Genomic DNA, 12423 nt, shown 5'->3' with positions numbered 1-12423 from the left:
TAACTGCATTAACGCAACACAGAAATTTCTTGAAAAAAAGCAGCACACCTAGTACTAACATTGCCAAGGGCCATCCCAGTCTATAGCTGATGATTGTGAACGGAGAAATTAAAAAAAAACACAAATGTTTATAGGGAGGATAGAAGATTATTTTAGTTGGACTTGGCCAACCTGTGTTATGGTGCAAGTTTATGCCTTCAATGTCGATATAGCTCAGCTGCCTTCAAGCCTAAAGGTTATTGCTTCTAGTTCCACTCCAGTACCCGAGCACATAACCATGGTGGCAGACGGGTGCAGTACTGAAGGAGAGTGGTATTGTCAAAGGTGCTGGTTTTCAGGCAAGATGTGAAACCCATCAGTTCCGGTGGTTCAAGTAGCTTCGCAAAAGATCCCACAACACAATTTAAAAATACAGAGAGCAAGGCGTTCTCCTGGTATTTTAACCAGCGTTGTCCTCTCAACCGAAAAAAAAAACACAAACTGGTAATTTATCCAGCTGATGTTTGGAACTTGCTGCATGAAAATCTGGTTATTTACTTGCTTAATTAACAACGGTGGTTACATCTCAAAGCAATTAATTCTTTGTCAAGTGCGTTGGCAGGTTGCTGAAAGACGTGATAATAAGTTGCTAAATAAATGCAAGCCTTTCTTTCAGGTACATGACTTGTGATGAAGAATATTGCACCTAACATTTCTCATATGCTGTCAATTCTGCAAGGCGGTGTTGTTAACTGCAACCTCCTTCCCCCCCACCCCCCGCACCATCACCACACCAAAGTATGTTTGGCACTCTGGCTTCGGTGTAACTGGTTTTTTATTCATGCTGGAGTGGGGCAAGAGCAGAATTTATTTTCTCAGTAAGGTTCTTCTCTAACCCACGTCCCTGACTCTGCCAATGATGCATGATTGAAGAACAAAGGCACAAAATGTTAGAAAGATTAATTTCCACTGCTGGAGGTCTGAGGGACCTGTGCATTTTATACCATTTGTACAAGTTTTGTTCAGCTGGATTAAATACCACGTAAACCAATTGAAAGATCATTTCCTCTTTTTCAATATAGCCCCAAGTTCTTTCACATATTACAATTGTTTTAAGAAACAATTGTTCAAAAACTGGAATATATAAATGGAAAAATAATAATGAATTAAAAATTGGGAGCCTAGTGGGGAGATCATTGGTCTAGTGTAGCACAAAACTAGAAGGACCCACATTAAGTCAAACTTTGGTGCTGTTGGCACAGACCAGAGTTCAGGCTTCAGATGGGCAGAGGCAGGTTTGGAGGTCATTTTGATAACATAACGTTGGGGAAACAAAGCCCACCCACACTATCTACACACTGTCAAAAGCTTGGGCATGTCTTGCAGTATAAGGATTGGATGGTACATACCTGCATCATTCACCGCCTCTCTGGACTGCTTGGCTTTATTCTGACTCTGGGGAGCAAATGCAAACATCACTTAATTGCAGTCAGTGCTTTTCGATAAATGCAAGATCAGTAAGGGATGCTGAAAAACAATATTTCCCCAGCTGCTCCCAACTTTCCCCTCACTTGTTACCTAGCTGTTCGACTGCAGGAGGCGGCAGAGCCAAGTTCCTCACCAAACATCCACGCCAGAACATTTCTCATTGGAGTCACTGCATGGAAATCAGGAGCAAAGGAATTCTGTCCAACTACTCTCCTCCCTCAACCGTGATTTAAATAAATAGACAGCTCAGCCGAGATCAGCCAAACACTGGAAAGAATGGGGAGTGGAGCCTGGGGCTTTCTTGGCCTGTGGGGCTCATGGTCAAAAAGTGGATTGGCACCACATACCAACTGAGCCATCATTGTGGGAGATAACAACAGTGCTTTTACAACAAAAACAGCTGACTGTGTCACTCCAGACTCAGCACATTTCCAGGTTTAACATCTTTATATCTTTGTGTGGGCTGAAATCAGCAGTGCATAGGGATTACAAGTTAAAAATAAAATTTCCAGATGGCACCAAAAGGCTCATGGGGCACGAAACACAGTCCAGCTGCGATGCAAGTCTGTGCACGAACAGTGTTTAACATAAATAGAGACACCCAGAGCCCTAGGGTACAATGCTTGGATGTGGTTACGTCTGGGGTTTATTCATTAACAGATTTTGAGTCTCAGGACTATAATGCCACACACAATCTGGAGATTTGAGCTTGCATTAAAAACTGCATAATCCCTGCCTTCCTTTATTGTTCAGCTAAACAAGTCCTTTTTATCCATTTGTCTTCATGCCCTGCCCAGTAATTTCATTTAATACAAAATACATAATTTTTTTGTATAGTGGTGTTATCTTACGCCTGGTTCCATGCAATGGACCCATGACTATTATAACAGGCTAGGACAGCCTAAATTTATACTGTTCACAGGTCTTGCATCTGGAAATGGCCCTGCTTGCTATTTTAACAAAAGGCATTTTTAAAACAAAAAGCCTAAAGCAAAATTTCAACCTTTTAAAAGGCAAGGGAGAGCCAGCCAGAGAGAAAGACGAGATAGGAAAGCACGAGAGACTGCAGGGGACAGATGAGATTTTCATTACATCAGACTGTTCTGAATACAAGTCCCTGTACCAGAGTTGAAACAACATTGTACTAATTCATTGCACTGTCCACTCCCCAAAATGTTTATTTTAGAACTGTCAGTTAAAAAGAGGAACTAATTCAGCTATACTTTGGCCAAGTGTGGTACCGCACAATGAAGGCATTTGTTCCCTGGTCTCTGCTGAATGAGCTGATCCTAGTCAGGATGCAGCAGTAGGGTTACAGTTGGTCCTAGTGGGACCCTCCTTAACCCCGAGACAATTAGCAAAGGGATCGCATGTATATGTGGCCATCAGATGAGAACAGGATCAGACTCGGCTGTGATGCTCTCTTGGGAGAACAATCGGTCAAAAGACTTAGGCTCTGAATGGCCGATGGGTCCAACCATAGTCCTAGTATCCAACAAAGATCCAGCACAGTGGAGAGAGAGTGGAGAGAGAGTGGAGAGAGAGAGTGGAGAGAGAGTGGAGAGAGAGTGGAGAGAGAGAGAGAGAGTAGAGAGAGAGACCACAGCATGTGAACAAATGGTGAAAGATCTCAGTAAAGCCAATAGACATCACAGGAGCTCGAAGAGAACCGAGTAAAGATATTCAACAGGACAGAACTAAAAGCCCAAACAGATCATAAAAGTACCACAAGAGACAATACCAAAATACAGAACTGCCAGGTAAGGGCACAGGGATAACATTACACAATAAAGAGGGAGAGATATTTAGGAGAAGTAAATTCAAATGGCAAAAATATAAAAGAAAATATAAAAGGGAAAACAAAAAGAAACTGAGGCCTTATTCTCTACAGCGGCTTTTACCTTTTCGATTTGCTTCTGATTTCCTGTGGTATTTGCACGCTCAGCACTTTGCTCGGCCTCATCCGCTTCTTTGCATTTCTGTTCATAGTATTTCTTTGACTGGAAATTTAAAGACAAACGACGAGACTCTACATCAGAACATTTGGCAAAAGCATGGAAGACTGAAAAATACTGTTCCATCGTTCAACTTGACATTAACACTGGAGCACAATGCCCTGACCTGACCTCCGCACAACCCTAACAAATGGCTCAGCGAGTAGAACTGCATAAATCAGAATGATCTGTGCTATTAATTGATTTCAGTTTGGTTGGAACTTGCCAGTGCCTCTTGGATTATTCCCCCAGATTAGGGAAAGAGGAGGAAATGGACCCAGGCTCAGATTCCTGATTGCAATCTACCAATCCCCACTGAACGTGCCCAAATGTGACTGCTGGGTCAGGGTAGGATCAAACTCAACCACAATGTTCCCTGCAGCCAGGCCAGATAGCTTGCTGGCACTAAATGTTGGGGTAAAAGTTAAGGGCAGCTGCTTAGGCACTGTAAAGGGTGGCTGCTTCCGTAAGATTGAGCTACTAGCTTCTCAAATTTAAAAGAAAAGTCAGGTAACAGGAGTCGTTCACTTTCTTTACAATCTTCTAGCACAGAAAGGAAGCTATTCTACCCATCATGGTCACTCTTGGAAAGATCAATTCGATTAGTCCCACTCCCCTACTCTACCCCTAGAGCCCTGCCATACTCTCAAGAATTTATCCAATTCCCATTTGAAAGTTATTTATGTCATTTAAAAAAATTTAACGTCATGAACACAAATGATTTGCACATTGAGTTTGCGGTCCTTTGTCTGCAGGCAATGCCTTGATTGTGTCCTTTTTATGTCGATCATCCCACAATTCTTTGCTTACATCAAGTGTCTTCTTATACAATGCCACTTTGCTCTTCTGAACGCGTTCCATGGCACTTTCATACTGTTGGTTAAAAAAGTGCCAATGTTAGTACAAAGTGTAAAAAACCAAAACAGGTCACCTTGCTCGGACACTGGCCTTAAATAGAATTACGTACCCTCCACCCAGACAAATTATTAGAGAACCCCAGTCAATATGAACAGTTTCCCTTCTCATCAGTGCATTCCTTCACTGCTTAAAACAATGGTGAATTCCTCATCAAACCAGCACTATTGATCATGTAACAGACAGTGGGAGCAGCATTCATCCGGTAATAACAACATTTAAAGAGAATCTCGGAGTCAAAACCTCTGACAGCGGAGGCGGATCTTTACCAGTGAACAGAGAACCACACTTGGTCATCCCTCATTAGGATACATGATTTTTTTTTTTTGGACAATCCAATCATGTACGTACTAGGAATTTGCCTTCAGCTTCACATCTCCAGTGTCCATATTCCTCATTGTGCCCCATTCACGACATCCTCCGAGAATGAGGCAGCCAGTAAATGAACTACTGTTGAACCATCCAAGTCTGACTTAGATGCTAAACCCATCTAAATTTTTTTTAAAAAAATAATCAGCACAAAATTCTGAACACGAAATGTTTGAGAGATTCTAAATCACCCCCAGGGTCTACGTTGGAAATTCATATTGGCCATTATACAGGCTACTTTACAAGAAGCCTACTAAACCTGGTTATTTTTTTTTAGGATAAAAAGATGTATGCAGAGCTTTTCCACCAGCTGTTCTCATTTAAATCTTTAGGCAGTGCATACGGGGGTTTTTTTGTACTCCATAAATAGACATCCACTCCAAGTAACTGTTCAGGATGCTCAATGACCCCCGTGCCCCCTCCAAACACAGAGTCAAATCCAAAATGACGTGAGACGGTTTCCTCCAATCGGTCTCTCCAAAGCTGGCCAGGACCCTCTGCTCTAAAGGTTATACTGCAGCTTTAGTGTTTGGGTGACGTAGAAAAATTTCACAGCAATCTGATGCAGTATAAATGTACCCTAAAAATAAATAGTGAGCATCAAGAATTTTCCTAGATCAGTTTCAAGCTTGACCGATAACTACCTTCAGGAGGAAGTGGCAAGCATTTTCGGAGACAAGTGCTGTGAATAGACTCCGAGTCTTAGCTAAGTGCAGCTGATACTTCCTGTGTCCATTCACTGCAGATTAACTGAATACTAAAAAGAGTCTCCAACCAGATCCATCCTAAATCCTGGTCCTACCACAACCTTATGCTTGTATATTTATAGAAAACACATAAGGAACATTCTTCGGTCAGTTCTGTCAAAAAGAATGGACCGGACAGATCACAGACCATGGTGCACATTGCGTCAATGATTATTGCAGTTCCTGTGTGGTTTCCACACGCGAGCTCCTCTTATCAAGACTTCAGATACTGGAGATCCTCAGCCGCTTTCAAAATATGGCCCAATCAAGTGATCAAATTTGTCGTAGCGATTTTCCAACTGTTTTTCCTTCCACACACTCATCTTGCAGGTGCTGACTCACGCTGGAGTCTGTCACCTCAGAGACCCCGGCAATTTGTTATTTGAGTCTAGAATGTGTCGACAGGACATTCTACTGTAGTGAGCATAACAGCGGAGCCTGATTAGCGAAGGAGAGCGCTCTTGATCATTATTCAGTCATTTCTGCTGCAAATGTCTGCGCACGGCTCCATGTCCAGGCTCGGCTCTGTTGGCCCCCTGAATGAGCCATTGGTCAATCGCTATCTAGGGCTGTTTGGGACAGGTACCAGAAACCCATTAAAGCCCACATAACTGAATCCCAGCAAGAGATAGTGCCTTCTGGAGAGGCAACTTTAAAAGCCAAAAAAAAAAATGAAAGTAGACAAAACAGAATTAAGACATTCCCTGTACAGCAGAAAACTTGAATTTAATTTTCGCCACTCCTAAACAGGCCAGGTGTTCGATACAAACATGGTTTAAGTCTCAAACAGGTTAAGTTTCATGTGGGGAGATGGTGGTAGTATCACTGGACCAGTAATCCAGAGGCCCAGGCTAATGCCACAGGGACATTGTTTCAAATCCCACCATAGCAGCTGGTGGAATTTAAATTCAATTATAAATAAAAATTTGGAATTGAAAGCTAGGGCTGGATTTTACGTTGGGCAGACAGGAGCTGGCCCACCAACGTAAATGTCGGTGGCGAACCCGCTTCTGCCTAGCCTAGGGATCCGGCCCGCATTTTGTGTGCCCCCGGGCTTTCCTTGTTCCGAGGTGGGACTTCCACCCACTTGAGGGAGGAAGTCCCGCCTCATTGAGCTGCCGGCCAATCATGGGGCTGGCAGCTCTTAGTCCAAACAGCGCCAAAGTGTGCGGTGGCCACTGCTGGGACTGCAGTCCAGCCGCGGACATGGAGCCAGGAGTGCAGGTCAGTTTGGGTTGCCTCGCCGGGGGTAAATCGGTTGGGCCCCAGCAAGACAAGGGTGGCTGTCTTGGGTCCTGGGGGTGGTTGGGGAAGCAGGGGCGGCCCTCAAATCAGGGACCCTGTGCCCGTTTGTCAGGGCCCACCCATGGGACATTGAGAGGCCGCCAGCTTTCATCAGGTGGCCTTTCCCGGCTCCAGGACGCCCGCTTGCCACGCGTAAAATCCCTGCGGAGGCAGGCGAAAGGCCTTAAGTGGCCGTTAATTGGCAACTTAAGGGCCTTGATTGGCCTGTGGTGGGCGGCCCATTTTTTGCCCCATTGCCCTACATAAAGTGGGGCGGAGGTGGGAGCGGGTCAGGAAGGCCTCCCACTCCATTTTACGCCACCCCCTCCCCCCAATCTGGCTCGCTGGGGTGGTGTAAAATTCCGGCCCTAGTCTCAGTTTCATGGCACCATTACCATCATCGATTGTCGTAGAAACCCATCTGGTTCACTAATGTCGTTTAGGGAAGGAAATCTGCTGTCCTTACCTGGTCTGGCCTAAATGTGACTCCAGACCCACAGCAATGTGGTTGACTCTTAACTGCCCTCTGAAATGGCCTAGCAAGCCACTCAGTTCAATTGGGGATGGGCAACACATGCTGGCCTTGCCAGTATGAAAGAAAAAATACAATGTAAAATGTTAGTAGTGTTATAAATGTTACTTTCCTGCAAGAACAGAAATCCATTATATGGTTCAGTTTCGTCCCTCTCACTAACAAAAATTTAAAGTGAGCTTTTTGAAATGTTGCTTTGGGAAAGGACAGTGCCAATTAAAAGAAGAAGTTGCAATTCTTAAGATCTATTGGAATAAGTGAGGGTTTTTAAAATTCCGAACAGAGCACTTCTGTCAAAATTAAGCAGGTCCCATTCTACACAAGCACAGTGTAGTTCAAACTATTAAAAGGAGTAATGTTATGTAGTTTCTAGATGATCAACCACTCGTCATTCTTACCTTCTTCCTTGTTTCCTTCTGCCTCTCCCTGAAATCTTCCAGGCGTTTTACCTCCTCTTTTAATATTCCAGCCAGCTGAATGTGCAGATTTCCTATGTTATCTAATTCTGAAACAATCAAAAGTGCATTTTGTCCAATCTATTCAGTCCACAAAAATTTCTGCCAGATTGATAAATTGTATGGTACATAACCCATCTCCTCAAAACAACATATGCAACAAAAAAGGTACTCGTACCTGTTGTTTCCTCTTGTGTAGATTGTGTTTGAGGGAGATGTTTGTATCTGGTGCTCCAGTGGTAATGTCACTGTTCAGCGGCAAACAGAGCTGCGCAGAATATGAGGGCCCAGGTTTGATCCCTGGTGTGTCTGAGTTTAACCAGAGAAGCAGTTTGACAACTGACCTCATTGTCTCTTCTCTTAGGCACTCAGTGCTCCTACCCCTCACTGCTGTCCAGTGACCTCAGCTGAGAACAGCACGTGTGAACATCAGGACGGAACTTTGTGTTCCATATTTGAATAGCTGCTTATCCAGCTCGGACCACTTGATGTACTTGTGCTAATGTTGAAAGAATGTTATTTAGAGTAGATTTGGGGGAGGGGGGAGGGCGGGGGGGAAATCCCAGCCTCTAAAGACAAGTCCATCACTCCAGGTTTAATTAGTGCATCAGGCAATGTCCTGGAGTATCGCAGACCCATCCGGTTCAGCGATTGGATCACCGAGCCCAGCATAGAGGCTGACCTGGTTCCAAAATCCATCATGGGGAATATTGCTAACCTCTAAGAGGGCACCTGGCAGAAAATTAGGGGAAAATTGAAATGGAGGGAAAGAAAGGTGAGAGATGGTATTAAAAGTGGGAAAACACCGATTTCAGCCAGGGGATTGAAGATAAAAATTGGGGGCAACTGTGGAATCTTGCTTTACAAAAATGGCAATAGAGTTGTGGATTCTTAATGGTGAAAGCCACTGAAGTGGGCAGTATAACTTGGGTTCAGAATTAATGCATTTTTGCACAGAAAATGGATTATGAAAGATGGGTTTGAGATCTATTGGGAAAATAAAAAGAGACGGACTTGTTGGACTTAACAGCCTTTTCCAGTTCCGAAAATCTTTGTTCTTATTTTAGTCTCAAGGTTCAGACAATACCCATAACTCACTCGAGCTGAGCTCATGGTTGAAGTACTTTGAACACCCAGGATGTGAAGGCCAATATTAGCATCGCAGGCCGAGCCCAGCTAATTAAATGCACGCAGACGAGAAAACAAGCGTGAGATCTTGCAGTCTACAAGGATCATCACCACAGAGTGCAGCTTGGCTTAGTTAATAGCTCTCTTGTTTCTGGACCAGAAGGTTGTGGGTTCACGTCCCCACACCAGGGGCCGGATTTTAAGAGCCCACCGCCAATCTCGGCAGCAAGCTCAGAAAATGGCGGCCTGCGTGCCAAAGAGCTGCCGCAATCTCCCGCGCAGCAGCTCATTTAACTAGCCGGGGCAGCCCGCTGTCAGCAATGGTGTCAGCTGCCTGTGCGCAGGCACTGGAGCCATTTTACAGGGCAGCGAGCCCTGCCGCCATATTTAAATTTTTTAAGCAATATCCTCCCAAAATGTATTAAATAAATTTCTAACACACCTTTCCCACCTCCCAATAACAATTACATTAACTATTTGCCCATCCCCTTCAAACACACCTTTTAAAACTGACCTCCTCCCGTCCCCCCCAACCCCTGCAGACTGCACAAAGTTCAAAGTTCACCCCTTCCCACCATCTCCTACACCCATTATGCTTATTTGACACCACCACCACCACCCCCCCCCCCACCCCGCAACACAAAATCTTAACTCCTGCCCCCACCACCCCCTCCCTCCCGACCAGCTGGTTTTCCCGGGATTGCCAGCCGCCACACTGAAGATCGCAGCGAGCCCGAAAGATTAAAGGTAAGTTTATGCTGATGCATTAATTTTGTTCATTTGAATATGTAGGTGCAGGTCCCTTCGCCCAGCAGTGGGGGCGGGGATGGGGGTGGCGCCACGGAGCCTCACCGCCACCTGGAGGATCGGGCCGGGTCCCTCCCGGCGCCAGCCTCCGTGGTGGGACGCTGCTGGACCCACCTCCTGCCGCGGAGCCAGACGTCGTGGGCTTGGCAAAATCCAGCCCCTAGGAACTGAGTCACTAAGACGCCAAATGGTAGAACTGCATTCATCATTAAAAGTGCAATTCTTCAGACAGATTGTTAAACGATGTTCCATCTGTTCAGATGAGGGTTATAGATTGCATGCCACTATCTGAGGTAGAGTGACACGGGCAGCACTTCAACAAAAGAAAAAAGTTTAACTGGAAGCTTCATGTTTGCCGTCAGGACAACAATCCTTGCAGCCCAGGAATAATTTGTTGACAAATGCTGTGATGTGTAAATCCGAGCAATATTGTTTTTAGGATTTACACGTGAAGAAATGGCTACCATCAGGAAAATCCCATCAAGGTAATGTGGATTAGCTGTACATGACAAATATAGAGTCAAATATAGACTACTTACGTTGCTTTAGACTGTCAAAGGCTATTCGCAGAGTACTGAAAAAGAACACAGACGGGACATCATCAATAAATGTACGCTCCTTAAGATTTACCTCTTTGGCCAAGCATTTGGTCGTCTGCCCTAAGATCTCGTGGTTTCGTTTGATTATACTCCTGTGAAGCGCCTTTGGATGTTGTTTTCCTACTTTAAAGGCGCTATATAAATACCAGTTATTGTTTTATTTACTAAGTTTTTCAACAGATATTCACCTGAAATCCTCTCTTTCCCCCCCCCCCCCCCCCCCCCCCGATGAGGGAACCCTTTCTCCTTACAGAGAATCTCCCTTTTTGGGAACTAGGTGGTGCATGGAGATTAAACATAGTCCATGTAGCATGTTTAGTATGACTTTGTAAGACAAGATTGTCTCGGTTGGTAACACTCTTAACTCTGGGTTGCAATGTTTGGGGTTTGACCCCCACACCAGGACTAGAGCTCAAAGCTCCCAGTTAGGTGCAGGACTGAGGTACTGCATCATTGGAAGTGTTCCCCTTCAGAGATGTTAAGGCGAGATCCTATCTGCCTATTTCAAATGGACATGAAGTCTGTAATGGGAAGAAAAGTCAGATCAAATGGGCAGAAGATCCTTATTCATCTGAATCCATCTCATGATACCCCGCCTCCACCACACCCACCCTGCTGCTGTCTCAATGATTATAAATTAAATTAGTTTTGGGGAGCCCAAACACAATTGCCAAGTGGCGACGAGCCCACAGCTCTAAACTACCAATAACATTGACTCAACAGTTCCACTCACAGAAGCTGGAATTACACAAGATACACAGCACAGAAACAGGCCATTTGGCCCAACCAGTCCATGCCAGCATTTATGATCCACTCACGCCTCCTCCAATCTTTCCTTCCATAACTCTAATGTAACCCTCGATATTTCCCTTCTCCCTGATATGCTGATCAAACTTCCCCTTAAATGCATCTACACTATTTCACGTCAACCACTCCCTGTGGTAGTGAGTTTCACATTCTCCCCACTCTGGGTTAGAAGGATGTTTGGTATGGGGGGGAAAAAAAAAAACCAACATCGGTGTAGCGAAGGCTGCTTTTTATTGTCCAGGTAGGTTCAAGGCATGTTACTGGGAGACCAGTTGTACCCAAAACCAGATATTGTGCATTAGGGTATCACAATTCTGCAGATTCTGATTAAGAAAGTCTGAAGCATTAGGAAGGAGTAATGATACTTGGACTGTTTTGTTCGTTTCAGTTATCACTAGGTGCTTCAATTACTTATTCAGCAGGAGCTGACAGATAGCTGGTTTCAATATAACAGATTGAAAAAAAAAAATTGTGAGTACTGTCATTTGGAAACAACATGTAACCTGATCCTGCAAAACTTCCCTTATTTCTGACTTCTGAGCTCTTGGACAAGTTTGCTTTCCTGCTGTCCCCAGTACAGTAGTTTTTAAACCTCCCTGCAGAAGGGGCTCCCTCCAAATACTGACTTTCGCCCAGGAATTCCTCCCAATGTTGATTCACTGCTGCGGATTCCTTTCCCAAATTACAAAAGAGCGTGCCAACAATTCACAATAAACAGTGGTATCGGTGCAAAAAACTGTTTGTTTTATTAATATGCAGCGACTGACACAATGTGTTTGTAAGTCAATAAACAGATTAAGCTGATCAAAGATGGACGGAAGTTTGATGTCCTTGGGGACTCACTGGGATCTCTGGGGACCCTATTTTGGAAACCGGTGTTTCTTGACGGTCATAGGATCAGTTTGTGCTCATGTTAGATGTCAAAAAAATGGAACAGATCAATACACTACGATGCCAATTTATTTCAAGATGAAAGATGGAAACCTACAAAAACAAAAGGAGGGAAAGCCAGAGATGGAAATATGAAGAATCAGTTGGCAGATAAACCTGTACTGAGAAGCAGAAGGCGAAGGCTTTGTTTGACAAATTGTCTCATTTAGCGTTGTCCCAAATCATTTCCCGCAATAGACTGTCAACAGGCACTCACCCAAGACAAGGCATCGACGATGACAGCGTCTAACAGGACCACCAGCTGGGTAAAATCCCATCTCCCTCTCCCTAACAACCCTAACTGCGAATTGCTCACAGTGCAAGCACAATTGTGCCAATAAACGTGAATGTGTCTAAGTATCCCTCCCACAGGGACAGTGCGGTCAAAAT

The 12423-nt window shown here is 44.5% G+C and overlaps 1 protein-coding gene across 6 annotated transcripts in view; it reads right to left on the bottom strand.

The window, feature by feature from the left end:
* Positions 1–12423, bottom strand: part of pstpip1a (proline-serine-threonine phosphatase interacting protein 1a) — a 62226-nt gene that overhangs the window by 18867 nt on the left and 30936 nt on the right. For all 6 annotated transcript variants that reach the window (XM_068015513.1, XM_068015514.1, XM_068015515.1 and 3 more), the window contains exons 4-8: positions 10237–10271; positions 7706–7812; positions 4272–4334; positions 3369–3467; positions 1389–1434 (exon numbers count right to left, since the gene is read on the bottom strand). In XM_068015513.1, the coding sequence (XP_067871614.1) occupies positions 1389–1434; positions 3369–3467; positions 4272–4334; positions 7706–7812; positions 10237–10271 (350 nt within the window). The remainder of the gene's footprint in view (positions 1–1388; positions 1435–3368; positions 3468–4271; positions 4335–7705; positions 7813–10236; positions 10272–12423) is intronic.

This window comes from Heterodontus francisci, chromosome 35 (assembly GCF_036365525.1).
Source record: "Heterodontus francisci isolate sHetFra1 chromosome 35, sHetFra1.hap1, whole genome shotgun sequence".
Taxonomy (NCBI): domain Eukaryota; kingdom Metazoa; phylum Chordata; class Chondrichthyes; order Heterodontiformes; family Heterodontidae; genus Heterodontus; species Heterodontus francisci.
This window is presented reverse-complemented; position numbering and strand designations above follow the sequence as displayed.